This window comes from Crotalus tigris, unplaced genomic scaffold (genome assembly GCF_016545835.1).
Source record: "Crotalus tigris isolate CLP2741 ecotype Arizona unplaced genomic scaffold, ASM1654583v1 scf7180000019768.410792, whole genome shotgun sequence".
Taxonomy (NCBI): Eukaryota; Metazoa; Chordata; class Lepidosauria; order Squamata; family Viperidae; genus Crotalus; species Crotalus tigris.
In genome coordinates this window covers 259,817-276,220 of record NW_024097703.1, presented here as the reverse complement: position 1 = coordinate 276,220, position 16,404 = coordinate 259,817, and the positions used below count along the sequence as shown (strand labels likewise).

General features: G+C 39.0%; 1 protein-coding gene across 1 annotated transcript; it reads right to left on the bottom strand.

Annotated features, from left to right (window-relative positions):
- Positions 1-634: 634 nt before the first annotated feature.
- LOC120317706 (tubulin beta-6 chain) lies at positions 635-10,751 on the bottom strand. Its single transcript, XM_039364515.1, has 4 exons — positions 10,569-10,751; positions 7,477-7,585; positions 4,898-5,008; positions 635-3,515 (listed from the first exon to the last, which is right to left on the bottom strand). Exons 1-4 carry the CDS (start codon positions 10,623-10,625, stop codon positions 2,440-2,442), a joined length of 1,353 nt encoding a protein of 450 aa, XP_039220449.1. The 5' UTR covers positions 10,626-10,751; the 3' UTR covers positions 635-2,439.
- Positions 10,752-16,404: the final 5,653 nt, after the last annotated feature.

Genomic DNA, 16,404 nt, shown 5'->3' with positions numbered 1-16,404 from the left:
CCTGGTACCAGTTCTCCTATATATAAATCCTATAGCTAATAATCTTGTAAATAATGCTACCACATTTTTATAAGGAAAATATGTACATATTATCATTTCAGGACTTTTGCTCAAACCACTGAAAATTCAGTGCTTATACAAACATGTACACAAACACATGTATATGTGTGTATATACATATATACTAATATGAAGCATAATTCCATATATACACATGCATACTTTACATAGAATATGATCTGATACATTAAATAGTATTTTTCCGCAGAATGTATTGTACCCCTCTAAATGGCTGTATTTAATCTTTTTTTTAATTTTTATTAATTTTCTAATATTACATTTACATATTTGAAAAACAACATGGCAGCTGAGTACAATAATTCCATTACATTTAAATATCATCAATACAAATCTCAAAGTATTACGACGACTAATTCCCTCTTTCCCCCTTAATATATATTATATATTATTATATGCTGTCTCATATTCAAATCAACACAATTCTTATTCTATCAAACATAAAATAACTTTCTAACATTCATTAATAATCTTCAGTTTATACATATCTTAATTAATTTAGCATTCCATCTTTTATTAGATGACCTAATAAAATTTTTCTTAATTTTAATTTTCCTTTAATATTTTAAATGTAAAGTTTAATCTTTTTCATTTCCAAATTTTAAATGATCAGTTTAAAATCACGGTTCCCCCACAGTCTAAGGTTCCAGATACACCTCTGATCTATACATGATTCTCACCGTCTGCATCAACCAATTAATAATACGAAGTAATATTTTTATTTTTCTTGTAATTCTCCAGAGTCTCTTAGAGTCTCCAATTTAATAGCCAAGATTTCTTTTATTTCCACACTTAGTATTTCCTCTTTTTTATTTTTCCTCTTTATGTCTCTTATCTCATATTTAAAAATCCAGTTTCCACCATTAATTTTGCTTGTTGGAAGCCAACTGAGAAGATCACAGTTGATGATCACGTGACCCTGAGATGCAGCAACCATCATGATTGCCAAATGCCTGAATTTTGATCACATGACTGCAGGGACACTGACCATCATAAATGCAAGAACCAGTCATAAGTCACTTTTTTCAATGCTGTCATAACTTTAGTCACTAAATGATTAGTTGTAAGTAGAGGACTACCTGTAATGCTTTACATTAAAAAAAGATAACATGTAAAGGAGGGTTTTCCTCTGCTAGTTGTTACTGACTATAGGAAGTGGTACTCATCTCCGTTTCCAGGCTATTGAGCCAGTGCTGTCCAAAGACATTTCTGCAGTCATGTGGCCAGCATGATGTCACCAAAGGGGTACCTATTTATCTACTTGCATTTGCATACTTTTGAACTGCTAAGTTGGCAGGAGCTGGGGCAAGGATGGGAGCTCACGCCATCACGTGGAGCTCAGCTTTCCAACCAACCAACCCAGTGCTGCTCACTGTGTTATATTAATTGATTCAAAATGAAAATAATCCATCACTTTTAGACTCTAATGAATGACTGGGTAAATTAATAATAAGATCTATCAATAGCTTTTAACTATCGTGGTTAAATAAAATCTCTGTGTTCAAAGGCAATTGACATGTTTTTAGATAATGGTAAGGGCTGTTGAACCCTTTCCAGAATGTTTAGCTGGTGGAACTCTGGACCATTTGATTTCATCCTGCAGCATCATTCCTATATTCTTGCCTTATGTGAGAGAGCTGATCCAATGAAAAGAACGTCTGTCCAATTAATAGGTTCAAAGGTCCACATAAAATGTAGGTCAAATGATTTAAGAGGTAATAATTTTTAATCTTGTTAGAGTTTATATTCATTAAGCTGCTCATCTTAAATCTGCAAAAGCTTAAATATACTAGAAGAGTGAAACACAAATGGCAATAGCAGTGGTCCTTCTCCATAATAAACTATATAGGTTGGCTGGTATATTCAAGTGACAAGACTCTAAGTCAGTGTATCTCTACCTTGACAACTTTAAGATATGTGCGCTGGCTGGGGAATTCTGGGAGTTGAAGTCCACATATCTTAAAGTTGCCAGGGTTAAGACATGTTCTAGACCTGTTCTACAGCAAAATCTACAAGTTGAACAATCACATTCTCTGCCCTCCTAATTTAGCACATCATGTGATTAGCTTTGCTTCTTTGTTTGAAGCACTACAGTTAAGGCACTGATTCAAAGGAAATACTCATTGCCCAAGATGAAGCTCTTAAATCAAACACTAAGATGTTGGGTTAGTTCTTCAATGCATTTTAAGAGAAAAAAAAAAGAGTTAGATACATCTTAGCTTAATGCATAGTAATTGTTCCTGCATTTGATTTAATAAAAGTTCCTTTTTGGAGTGAGGCCAGCCACTTTAATTGGTAATAATTGGCATATTAATAAAGTTTTGTTTTTTAAAGATCAAAGGTCAGTCATTGCTTTTCCATTTAAGCTGTTTCCTTTTCTTCTTCCCTGACTTCCTCCTCCACTTCCTCATATTCTTCTACATCAGCTTTCGCATCCTGATACTGCTGGTATTCGGAAACCAAGTCATTGGTGTTGCCTTCTGCCTCAGAAAATTCCATTTCATCCATCCCTTCACCAGTGTACCAATGGAGAAATGCTTTTCTTCTGAACATTGCTGAGAACTGATCAGAGATGCGTCTGAAGAGCTGCTGAATGGCCGTGTTGTTACCTATGAAGGTGGCCGACATTTTTAGACCACGAGGAGGAATGTCACAAACAGCCACTTTAACATTGTTGGGGATCCATTCCACAAAGTGACTGCTATTTTTAGTCTGCACAGCCAATAACTGCTCATCCACTTCCCTTGTAGACATTTGGCCTCTGAAGATGCAGGCCACTGTCAAATACCGCCCGTAACGTGGGTCACAAGCTGCCATCATATTCCGAGCATCGAACATCTGTTGCGTAAGTTCTGGGACTGACAGAGCTCGGTATTGTTGACTGCCCCGAGCTGTTAGTGGAGCAAATCCTGGCATAAAGAAGTGAAGTCTGGGAAAAGGCACCATGTTGACGGCCAACTTTCTCAAATCTGCATTGAGTTGGCCAGGAAAGCGAAGTGAGGTAGTGACACCACTCATGGTGAGGGACACCAAATGGTTGAGATCTCCATAGCTTGGTGTGGGGAGCTTCAGTGTTCTAAAGCAGATGTCATACAGAGCTTCATTGTCGATGCAGAAGGTTTCATCTGTATTTTCTATCAGCTGGTGGATGGATAAGATGGCATTGTACGGTTCAACAACAGTGTCTGAAACTTTGGGTGAGGGCACCACACTGAAAGTGTTCATGATCCTATCAGGATATTCTTCTTTGATCTTGTTAATCAGAAGGGTTCCCATTCCAGAGCCTGTCCCACCTCCAAGAGAATGGACAAGCTGAAAGCCCTGGAGGCAGTCACATCCTTCAGATTCATTCCTCACAATGTCCATTACATTTTCAATCAATTCGGCCCCTTCGGTATAATGACCCTTTGCCCAATTGTTACCAGCACCTGAATTTCCTGTAAATATATAGTTATAAACAGAGCTGGTTAAATATCCATTGAATAATTAGCAGTTCATTTGAAAAATTAATTATTCTACCCAAATGCAAAAAGCTTATCTCTAAAACAAGGCAGGACCTCAGCCAGTCTTCCTAAATGCCGGTAAGTTATTAACAGGTGCATGAAAGTACTTCTTGACATTTAGGGAAGAAAATGAATTTTATATCAAAATATATATATATATATATATATATATATATATATATATATATATATATATATATATATATATATATATAGGTTCCACTTAAACATTTTAAGCAGATTGATAACCATTATGGAACTGTTATAGGTGTATGGGTTTTTTTCTTTTTTGTTTTTTTGTTGTTTTTTTCTCTAGGAATTTTTTTTTTAAAAATGCCATCTTTAATTATTTGCTTACAAAAACCTACAAAATTTTCAACCTCCATATCAAGATCCTGCAGCTAACGTAAAATTGTAATTAATTATAGAATGAATAAGGCACCTGCCTCCATGTAGGAGGAGTTGAGTCTAAAATGGTGGCGCCTTTCTTGGCTGCGGTTGCTTCAGCTCCCAAGAATGTTGAGACTTTAGAGTTGAAAGTGTCACCTGATTTGAGTGATTCTTTGGCAGTTGTGACAAGAAAGTGGAATTGTATTACCAAACTGTTATATGATCGTCAATTCTAATTGGATTTGGTGATATTTAGCAAAAGAGGAACTGGTTCTGGAAAGTCTCTGTTGCTTTGGACTGCTTCAGTTGAAGGTGTCAGCAGCAGAAGTGTTGGTGGGTTTGGTGGAGGGTGAGGGATCAGCTGCAATCTCTAAAAGTTCTTGACAATGTTTTGGGCAGTGGAAGCAGTGGGGAGCAGCAGCCTGTGAAGCAGGGAAGTCTCCCCCCAGCTCTGAGTGTCTTTTGAGGTGGAGGCAGTGTGATTGAAAGAGGAAACACAAGAGGCAAATGTGGAGGGCTAATGACTAGGCCAGGGATAGGCAACCTTGGCTCTTTTATGACTCGTGGACTTCAACTCCCAATTCTGGGAGTTGAAGTCCATGAGTCATAAAAGAGCCAAGGTTGCCTGTCCCTGAACTAGGCTAAGGGTTAATCCATATGGAATGTCACTACCATCTATTTTGTTTGCTAATGTGCTCCCTAGAGCCTAAAATGAATTACATGAAACTAGAGTTAATAACAAAGCTTTCACTGAAAGCATAAAAAACAATTAAGTTTCTCCTCATAAAAATTAGGCTGTTAGGTGTTCTGAAGCTATGATTAAAGATACTGATATCTTAGTGACTCAAAGGGATGAATGTCAGCTATGTTGCTTCTGTGAGTATCAATTTGCTAAATTAGTTTTATAAGTAATGTCATATACATACCATGAATGAAGTTATCGGGCCGAAAGAGTGGACCTATTTTGCTGGATCGCACACTGTCCATTGTTCCAGGTTCCAAGTCTACCAGGATAGCACGAGGAACATACTTATGAGCTGCAGCACAATGGATCAAAGATATGATAAATAATCACTTGTAGGCCTCACCTGAACATTTCCTAAGCCTACAGAACTCATTTAAAACACTCCAGAAGTATTTTAAACACTTAAGTCACCCAAACCATGCACACAGACATGGTAGGATTGGTATTGTCTTTAAACTGGAATGTAAGCAGTTCGGGCTTAGAGGTCAACATGATGTTGACATTACTAGAACATAGATTGATTCATTTTGGATGCTTCTCAGAATCTATGGGGACTTCAGGATGATTGTCAGCCAGAGACAATCAGTTCAAAATGGGGTTAGCCAGTTGACCCCCAACACAGCATCTGATGACTTTTCTAAAGAGGGCCAAGAATGGACAGGGATATCATGTTGGACAATCCCCTACTAATTAGAAATAGGCTTTGGAAAACTGCTGAAACACTGTCCACAATCTTCATATCTGTTACCAGTAAACAAATAAAAAGTGGAACATAAAAAGAAAGCCAAAATATGTGGGGAAAGACCTGGCAGTGGGCAAGAGTACAGGTGATCCTCAATTTACAACAGTTCATTTAGTGACCAAAGTTACGATGACACTGAAAAAAGTGACGTATGACTGTTTTTCACACTTACAACCGTTGCAGCATCCCTGTGGTCACGTGATCAAAATTCAGATGCTTGGCAACTGACACATATTTATGATGGTTGCAGCGTCCCTGAGGTCATGTGATTCACTTGACAACCATGTTACTAACTTACAACTGTAGTGATTCACTTAACAAGTATGGCGAGAATAGTTGTAAAATGGGGCAAAATTCACTTAACAAAATGTTTTGCTTAGCAACAGAAATGTTGGGCTCATTGTGGTCATGAGTCAAGGACTGTGTAGTATCAAATGTTTATGCAATTTCCTCTATGTCCGTTAGATGGCAATATATTGAAAGTTATGAACGCCTGAGAAATTTATGTTAAGTTGGTGACATACACATAGGGCAGGGGTAGGCAACCTTGGCTCTTTTATGACTCGTGGACTTCAACTCCCAGAATTCCTGAGCCAGCATGGCTGGTTCAGGAATTCTGGGAGTTGAAGTCCACGAGTCATAAAAGAGCCAAGGTTGCCTGCCCCTGACATAGGGCTTTTATTACATTAAGGAAATCATCACATCCACACAATCTGTTCACAGAAATCTATTCTGGAAGGCAATATCCAATGAGACTGGTGATTTTAAAATGCTGCAGACTTTGCAACCGTATCATCTCCTCTGTACAGGAAAGAATTTAACTCCAAAATTATTCATCTTTCTCTTGAGATAATATACTGCTCAGAAAAATAAAGGGAACACAAACGTATAGGATCCTATACGTTTGTGTTCCCTTTTTTTTTTGAGCAGTATATATATTCAGCTGTGAATGATCAAATACTGTAATCCTAGAGTACTGTTTCTCAATTTACTAATCTTAAGAAGTGTGGACTGAGTTGAAGTTCACACCTCCTAAAGTTGCCAAGGTTGAGAAACACTGGGGGTTTTGTGGCTTCACTGAAAGGTAATAAAGTTGGAAGGGACCTTAGAAGTCTTCTAGACCAGGAGTAGGCAACCTTAGCTCTTTTATGACTCATGGACTTCAACTCCCAGAATTCCTGAGCCAGCTATGCTGAGGGGAAAGGGAGAGGTTTCCAAGCTCAGCCATGCTGGCTCAGGAATTCTGGGAGTTGAAGTCCATGAGTCATCAAAGAGCCAAGGTTGCCTATCCCAGGAAGACCAACCCCCTGCTCAAGCAGGAGGCTCAATATCATTCCAGACAAATGGCTGTCCAGTTTCTTCTTTAAAATCTCCAGTGGTGGAGCACCCAGAACGTCGGAAGGCAAACTGTTCCACTGGTTAACTCCTCACATTCCATTGATTAACTGTTCTCGCCAATAGAAACTTTTTCCTTAATTCTAGGTTGGATTTCTCTTTAATAAGCTCCCACCCATTGCTTCTTGTCCTGCCCTCTGGTAGTTGGAAGAATAGGTTGACCCCCCCTCTCCTGCCCCTCCAATATAGAAAGCAATTAATAAATGATTAATAGGATGGTCAATCTTACCTGGGTTACAAATGTATCTCTACAGCAGTGTTTTTCAAACTTGGCAACTTTAAAATGTGTGGACTTCAACCTCCAGAACTCTCTGGACCAGATCTGGCACATAGCCTGCAGTTTGCCAACCCCAAGTCGAGTGCAAACTAAGAATTTTTGATGCTGCAGTTCTAATATACAAAGCAGTTTCTGCGCAGAGAAAGCCTCATTTGGCAGTTCTTAAAAGAAGTGGATTTCGTGGCAGTGAAAGATGACAAAGCATTTTATTTATTGTGTTATAATAATATTGTTAAGGCACTCTTGAATCTCTGGCATTGATAGTGATACATAAATTATAAACATGTTCTATTTTTAACCTCTGTAGTTGCCCATGCAAGCAAAGTTGTTTTGCTCAGTTACTTACAGTACGCTTCATTGAAGTACACATTAATTCTTTCCTGCTGCAACGGTGAATCACCGTGATAATTTCCTGTGGTATCAATCCCATGCTCGTCGCTGATGATTTCCCAGAACTGAAAGAGGACAAACAGACTCAGATAATGCAAGCATTCCACCTGGTTATTTATTTATGTATTTATTGGCCTGGTAAAGTCGTGAAAGGCTTGGATCACTGGCATTCTTGCATGGGTGGGGCAGCACACATGGAATTTGAATGAGCTCTCTTTTTTTCCTTGACTTAATGCATGAATTTTCCTCCCCCCCCCTTCACCTCCCTAGTAGGAAATCAAGGTGATAAACAAATCAGATAAAAATAGTCATGTGTGTCAGATCGGGAAACAGCAGCTCCCTGTCTGTAATCCTGAAACTGAAAATTGGTTACTTGCCACAAGTTAGTAGAGCAATTTCCCTTGCACTGTCAGGTGGGTTTGGATTGCTTTGGGTAGTTATGAACATTTAATATGACTTCCGACAGTTCTGCTTGTATTTCTAGGTTCTTATTCATCCTGGTTTCTCTCCCCAGTCTTCTTTCTCTCTTTCCCCCCTACCCATTCCCTCAATGGGGTTACTAAGAGTTAACACCATCTTGCTCGCACTGAAACAGTCAATTCCTTCTGCAATCTTGAGAACTCTTTCTCAGGTTACGTGTTAGTAAAACCAGGTGGGGAGGAAAGGAAAGAAAGTAGATTCTGTGGCATCCAGAACTGCCAGTGTGGGACAGAATAAGACCAAATTTGGCAAAAGAAAGGTCCAGTTTTAAAATGGGCCAGATTTGGCCGAAGGTTGCAGAGAAAAACACTCAAGAAAAATACCTCTTTTCTGGTCATGTGACTTAAAGCAGAGCATGTGCAGCCCACCCTGTGCACCCATGTAGACAAACACAACTGCAACATGATGGAAGAACAGAAATTCACCTAAACACACAGATATAATCTTCTGTCTTTATTTACAATGACAAAAAGAGAGAGGTTTTCTCTGCTCATGACTAAGGGTTGGAAAGTATTCCCAAAGCTGTGCTAGCACATTTTACCACTTTGTTTAATTTTCCTCCCTACTGCTAAACTCAGGTTTTAAAATAACTTTCACAATCTTTGAATTGCATTGTACACTATTCGTTAATTATGATTTATTCTTATATCTTCACCAATTCGTTTCAACCCAGACTTGTAAGAATCAAAAGCAGAGAGACAGCAATAGACAGACTTTTTACCAGTCCAACATTGACTTGGAGTAGAAGGCAATGTGTGGCATTGGATTCTTACCCCACAACCTCTATCTTCATGTCCACTTTGACATTCAGCCCTGCTGAGCCTTTATCTGGGACTATGAGGGTGTAAATGCAAGAACGCCCTCATTTTGGAATTACAAGCTTTCTAAAAACCTCTTGCATTTAGTTTGCAGTAAAAAGAATACTTTGATAGTTACAAATAGTCTACAGTTCAAAACTGGGATGTGTACAAAAGTGTCATGCTGAATCAGACTATATTCTTCCAGAGTCATTAGGAAATGTAGCCAAAGGAAAGCATGAAGATTCATTCCCCTTCTGAGTCCTTGTAATTTAGGAGACATTTTATTTCCAGAAGTTTTACTGAGTTCTTATAGGCAGCTGTTTCCATCATCACTAAGAATACAGGTAGTCTTCAACTTACAACAGTTCATTTAATGACCGTTCAAAGTTACAATGGCTCTGAAAAAAGTGACTTATGAGCATTTTTCACAACCTTTGTAGCACCCCCACAATTGTGTGATCAAAATTCAGATGCTTGGCCACTGGTTCATACTTATGACCATTGCTGTGTCCCAAGGTCATTGAATTAGCTTTTGCAACTTTCTGACAAGCAAGGTCAATGGGGAAGCCTGATTCACTTAACAACTTGGTTACTAACTTATCAACTGCAGCGATTCACTTAACAACTGTTGCAAAAAAGATCATAAAATGGAGCAAAACTCACTTAACAAATGTCCCACTGAGCAACAGAAATTTTGGGCTCAATTGTGGTCATTAATTGAAGGCTACCTGTATTTACGAGTGACCTACATTAGGAAATAGTTACTATTGTCTATCAATTGTGGTTAGAACAAAATTCTTCAGGATACGATCTATATCAGGGCTAGCCTCTTGCCACTTATTTTGTAAACTTGTTTCCAGCTTGCCTTACATCAACCAAACATATCTGTGAGTAAAAAAAAAATACAGAACTTGTTTCAAACATACTTTCTTTACAACAAGAAAGGAATGCCATAAATTAATTTTCAAATACAATTTACTGTCCAAAGGGTAATTACCATTTAAAAAGTGAGAATTACGCTGAGTAAATATTCACAGGAGATTTTCTCAGCCTGGGGACTCCAAATGTCCAACTATAATAATTCCTTGGCAGGAAATGATAGGATCTAAAATCCAGACTGTCATTTTAGTGGCTGATTAATGCTGTAATGCTATTTTTCTAATCTGGATTGATTTGGCCACATCTTTATGAGAACAGATTAGTAATGATTCCTCAGAAAAACTCAAGCACCACCACAGCATTTTGTCCAAAGGATGGACAAGGTGGGGGAATATGCCAGCACGGGGGGAACTATGATCTTTAAACCTTCTTAGTCTTTGCCATTTTTACTAAATATACTATATTTTCACTGGGTTTGTATTAAGGGATTTGTTCACAGCAGCATCCATTTTCTTCTCTACTTGCACCCCGAAATGTCTTTAAAGAGCAATTCAACAAATGAATGTGGGGAAAAAAAAAACTAATTGTCATATTTATGTGCTACTGCTGTTTTCCAAAGCTAGTATGTTGCTGGGAAGAAGTGAACATCTCTTTTTCAGTTGTGCAGGTTTCCTTGAGGCATCTGATATGAAACAGGATGCTGGTCTAAATGAATCATTATTTGACCTCACATTATCGCCTCTTTTGACGTGTTGAAAAACCCTACGTTTTAATAGATTTTGCATGTTGGTCAAATGTAATAGCATCTTCATCCAAACGTCTATCACATTTCTTGGTGTGAACTTATAGCTCATTATCGTTAAGCAGCATAATGAAAGCAATGTCCTACCTTTGCACCAATCTGATTCCCGCACTGACCAATCTGGACATGCACAATTTCACGCATCTTGCTAGATCCAGCAAGGAAGATGGATTCCTCTTTTCCAGATGCTCTCTCCAAAAGAGTCACTCACCCCCTGCAGTGCCAGCTACAGCTACTCTTATCATCTGCCAAATGTGACTTCTAGAGTAAATGCAAGTAACAGCATCAACATGGGAAGATCTGGCACCTCCCACTGCTGACTACAAGAGCTCTTCTGATATGACATTCATAAGAAAGTCCCAAAGAAGGAAAACATTCTAATAATTCGGTATCCCTTTAATGAATGCACCTCTTATCCATGTAATCTTATGCACAAGGACTCAGCCCATCCAGCCCAAGCTATGCAATCTTATTGTGTCTTGCAACAGCTACTCACATTTCCAAATGTGCAACTTGGGGTACTAGTAGAAGATCAGGTCTTTCTCTTTCATCCCAGCTCACTGAGATGAATAATAATGCATGATCACCTATACGGCATGGTGTCTGGTCCGCACCTTTTATTGATAATTATCAAAGCACAACACCATCAAATCCAACATTTTGTGTCCAATAGTGCGGGCAGATGCCAGTCATATCAGACACAGAGATTGTTACAGCCATCATTAAAGACTCTTCTTCAGAAAAGACAAAGAAGCCTAAGGAGTGTTAGAAGCAACAGATTTATTGATCTGGGATCAGCAAAGCAAGCAAGGATGAGTCAATAATCTGGATTGTGAAATTCCAGATTCTTGCTGGATTCTTTGAAACAACCTCCAAAACATTGAGAATCATTGCCGGATAGAAAGTCAAACAACTACGGGGTGCAGAAAGTGAGACTGGAAGAAAAACCTCTTTGGAGTAGTATTAGGGATCAATCTTTAAGTTGCCCTCCAATCCAATTTATTCATACTCATGCTGGTTGTATGGGGAATCAGGCTTCTATAAAACAATCCACCCAGGAGTGACCCAATGTTGGAAACCAGCTCTGTATTTTGCATGTTTTTTGTCAAGGTGTCTTGAACCCTGCAATGAACATTTGCATTGTCTTTTTGACCTCTGAAACATATACAGTATTTTGATTTTTCTCTTTTTATGAAATTCTGGAATTATGGTGTGGTTAACTCCTGGATGTTCTCTAGCCTGGGTTTACTGTTTCCTACGGATTGACTATTTGGGGGAGTCCTTAACCCATAATTATAACTTCTTCCTCTTTTCTAAGTCCACTGGCTAGGAAAAGGCAAAGGTAGTTTGGCTATTCAATGCTTTACAGGCAAACATATGGATTTATAGATCTGGAGAATCCTTGTAGTTTTCTCTTCTTCTGTTCTTGGATATGCACCAAGTAGAGGCAAAATTTATTGGGGGAAACAGTGAAACTCTTTGAGATTTTGGATATGTGTTTTGGATGTCCTCACAAAATATCTGCCATGAAAGGACAGCTTGCCCATTCCCCAAGCAGCTGTCACCTTGATTGTAGCTAATCCTGAAGCAATCCTTTCCCAGGAAGAAAAATTGTTTTTTCCCCCACACATATTCCTCCATCCTCCCTACATAGCTTATTTCTGTCTTCTTTTTCATGGTCCCCATAAGACTCTGTGTCTTTGCTGAGACCACGTTGTTCTGAAAGCAAAAGCATTCTGTTCCAGGAGAAGCCATAGCAAGCACGTTCCATTGTGATAGGGAGAGGTCTGTTTATCTGAGAGCACCAGGCTTCCCAACAGTGTTGATCAGAGGCTGCAGTGATGCTGCAAATGTGTTATCCTCCCCTGGCTACAGCACAGGACCTTATTTGTTTAGGCTACAGCTTCATTAGAGGAAGGACTGCACAATTTATTTTTAATTGTGCACCGGAACTCCGGACAAATTCTGATAGGACAAATATAGAAATTATGTGCCAAGGGCACTAGCAATGACTAGGGCCCAGAGGATGGTAAATCAGAAAGATAATTTAATATAAGAGCTATTGCCTTGAAAAGCAGAGAGCATAGTCTACTCTAGAGTAGGTGAAGTGCAAGCCATCCCACTTTTTTTTAGAGGATTGTTAAAATGTAAAAACTCTTCTTTTTTGCAACCAACTCTAAAGTATCACAGCAGGCATTTTTCGAAAACCAAATGGAAGAGACACGTGTAAGCTTCTATCCGCCCTTACTATTTTTCAGCCTGATTTCACCTGTATGGCTATTTTATTGAAAATGGATAAAATCAGCTCAGCTATTCAAATGTAAGAACTCAAGATGGCACTGCAAGGAATTTAAGAAATTTGCATCCAAATTTCTTAGGTTGAAAAAGATGGTGGAGATGGAACAAATTAAAAGTTGCATGATAAAGTGGATGCAAAACTTCAAAGAAGTTATCGGAGTAGGACAATGGGATGAGCTATGGAAAAATCAGTAAAATGTACTCCAGGATATCATTTGAAGAAAAACTGGTACAAAATATTTCATTTGTGATATATACTTCTATCAAGGCAAATTCAGACACTTGAAATATGTCTTTAGGAGAACAGTGAAGACACTAATCAAAAATAATACATGAAATTACTGATATTAGAAATAATCTCCAATGTTTAATGTTAAAAAAAACATACTCACATAGTACAAATACTTGTGTGATGGTTAGAAGTTTGGGAAATACATAGAAGGGAAGGGAAGAATGTGTGACCAAGTTTTTTTTTACCCCATAATATCTTTACTTATGTTTATTAGGAGACATTCTTTGTACATGTCTATTCAGAAGTAAATAGTAGGGCTCCTTGGAAGTATATATGTGAGAACATAACTTGAATTATCTACTCAGTTATGAACTGGGAAATCTGGGCAAAAACCCCAGGTGCATCTACAAGGTCACAGTGCTTTTGTGGAAAGAGGGTTAAAAGTCTCCCAATACTATAGGGAGAGTGTTATATAAAAATGGGCAGAGTTTTGATTGTACAGATGGCCCTCAACTTACAACAGTTCATTTGACTCCCTTCTTTGTGGCAGCCCCTGAGATAATGGAACACTGCTATCATGCCCCCCCCATCCTTCTCTTCATTAAACTAGACATACCCAATTCCAGCAACCATTCCTTATATGTTTTAGCCTCCAGTCCCCTAATCATCTTTGTTGTTCTTCTCTGTACTCTTTCTAGAGTCTCAACATTTTTTTTACATCATGGTGACCAAAACTGGATGCAGTATTCCAAGTGTGGCCTTCATGTGATATATATTTTTCTACTCCGCAAACAGAAAACGCAAAGGCCACCTCTTTTACCACAACCAGCCCAGTCTTTCTCCCCATCTCCTTCCCCACCCCACTTTTTTAAAAACTTCTTTATTAGGGAGTCACTGCATATATGACATGTTCCTTTTAAAGAAAAGACTAATTTAGCAAAATCAGCTCTTCAGCTGTATCCAGAAACACACTATTGCTGGAACTCAAGTGAACTGCCCTGGGCCTTATCAAGTGGCAACACATGGGCAAAGTCAAAAGATGAAAATTAGTTCAAAAGAATAGCTCTGGGGATCTGCCACAGTTTTCCAAAAGTGTTAGCTTTATTGTTCTAAGATTTAGAACTGTTCTTTTTGAGAATTTCCGGCATTTTCCAGAAAGCCAAGCCAAATTCTGCTTTCAAAATCTACCTGGTTTGTGAAGAAAAAGAGAGTCATTTGGTAACATCTCCTACAAACAAAGGATTACAAATATTAAAAAACATGATATTTTCCCATTGATTATGGCCACACGAGCGGGCAGGTTGCACTGATGAAAGCAGAGACAGGAAATTGTGATGCAAACCGCTCTCCTTTTCCACATGCATTGCAATATCATACACACAACTGAAGGTGCAGAAAATGTTAACATGGTGGCTTGAAACAGCTTTCATCTTTGTGACAAAAGCAGTGTGACCTTGTGGATGCTGCTGGTTTTTTTGCTCAAATTTCCCAGTTCATAACATAACTCAAGTTATGTTCTCACATATATACTTCCAAGGAGCCCTACTATTTACTTCTGAATAGACATGTACAAAGAATGTCTCCTTTAAAACACAATCAACGCCTGGACACATTCACATAGTTTTCTTGGCAGTAATACCAAAAATAACTTGCTGCTACACTCTTTCAAGATATTTCAATTTTCCAAGCAAGCTTCTAAAATTGAAAATTCCTAGCGGTGTCCCACTGAGTAGATGGGGATCCTAACTGGTAATCAGTACTGCATATAAAATAGTGGCGTAGCTCAGGCTAATCAGGGTGGCCCCCTTCAATAAATTGTTCCTTAAATTCATCAAGAACCACTTTGGACAGAATCCAATATGTGGCATTATTAAGCAACAGGTTAGTAGGAGTGCTGGAAGAGAATTCTCACTCCAGTAAGCCCATTGTTAAAAAAAAAAAAGTGGTATTTTGCTCTAGTGTTTTTTTTTTCCAGGCAGGATTAATTGCATTGAACTTTGATCATCGTGCTGGAGGTTAAGTTGTTCACAAACAGTAGAATAAAGAGAATTTCTGGTGCAAAATGTTATTCAGAAACCAGATGGACTTGATGCCTGAATGCTAGGCGGCTATGAATGGGCAAAGCAGTCTATGGTTTGCAACCTGTCCTATGTGCGTTTCTAGCTCTTGGTGTACATGCTGGAACAGGGTGTGGACGTGTCCTATGAGCAATGTGGAAGATTCCCCTGTCAATCATTTTGCATATGAAGTGGGAGGAGCTCCTCTTATCTTTTCTTTCAGATGGCAAATGCTTGCCCCAGCCCCATATCTGTCTAGTCTTCCATTTTCAGCTGAACCTCCAAGGTCCCTTCCAACTTTGCTATTCTGTTATTTTGAGGGGTGCTGAGAGACATCTCCTACCAACCAGCCCCTCCCTCTCTCTGCAGACAAGACCTGTCTCTATCACAAAACCAATGTTGTTAACCTCTTTTGCATCACAGAGGAACTAAAAAGGAGATCCTACATAAGAGCTTATGTGTAGCTCAGGCGAGAACTGTGAAGTCCCGGGTGCTCCCTGGCTTGGTTGTTTGTTTGAAGACATCTCATTACCCAACTAGATACTGGTGATGTTATCTAGTTGGGTAATGAAACTCTGCAGGCAAACAACCTGCAGATGCTCAGGGAGCATCAAAGACTACATGGGGGGACTCTATGACCAGATGAACATGCTCCACACAGAACGTCCACAAAGTTTCACCCAACAATCCAAAGAAGCTATCAGTTTATTAGCCCTCAGTGAGACATTTGTTAAGTGAGTTTTGTTCCATTTTACGACTTTTCTTGCCACATCTGTTAAAGTGAATCACTGCAGTAGTTAAGTTAGTAACACAGTTGTTAAGTGAATCCGGCTTCCCCATTGACTTTGTTTGTCAGAAGGTCACAAAAGGTGATTTCGGGACATTGCAACTGTCACAAATGTGAGTCAGTTGCCAGTTGTCTGAATTTTGATCATGTGGCTTTGGGGATGCTGCAAGGGTCATGAGTGTGAAAAATGGTCATAATTCACTTTTTTTCACTGCCGTTGTAACTTTGAACAGTCACCAAATGAACTGTTGTAAGTCAAGGACGACCTGCTAAGGATTTTGAGGGGTCTCATCTTCCTCCAAAGATCCAGGCAATAAGTACCTCTTGAAAGATCAACTGCTGGGCAGAATCAGGGAAAAAAGACAGCTGCCTTCTTCTCCAGATTTGGAGACCACCTACACACAGAACTGCTTGGGGACCCCGACCCACAACAATCATGCTGGATCAGAGGAGCTCTAGCCTGATCCTGTTGGAGGGATTTTCTGTTCTCTCCTGAAAAGTCAGCAGTTCCCCCCCCCCCCCCAATTTCTCTGATCTTCTACATCTGAA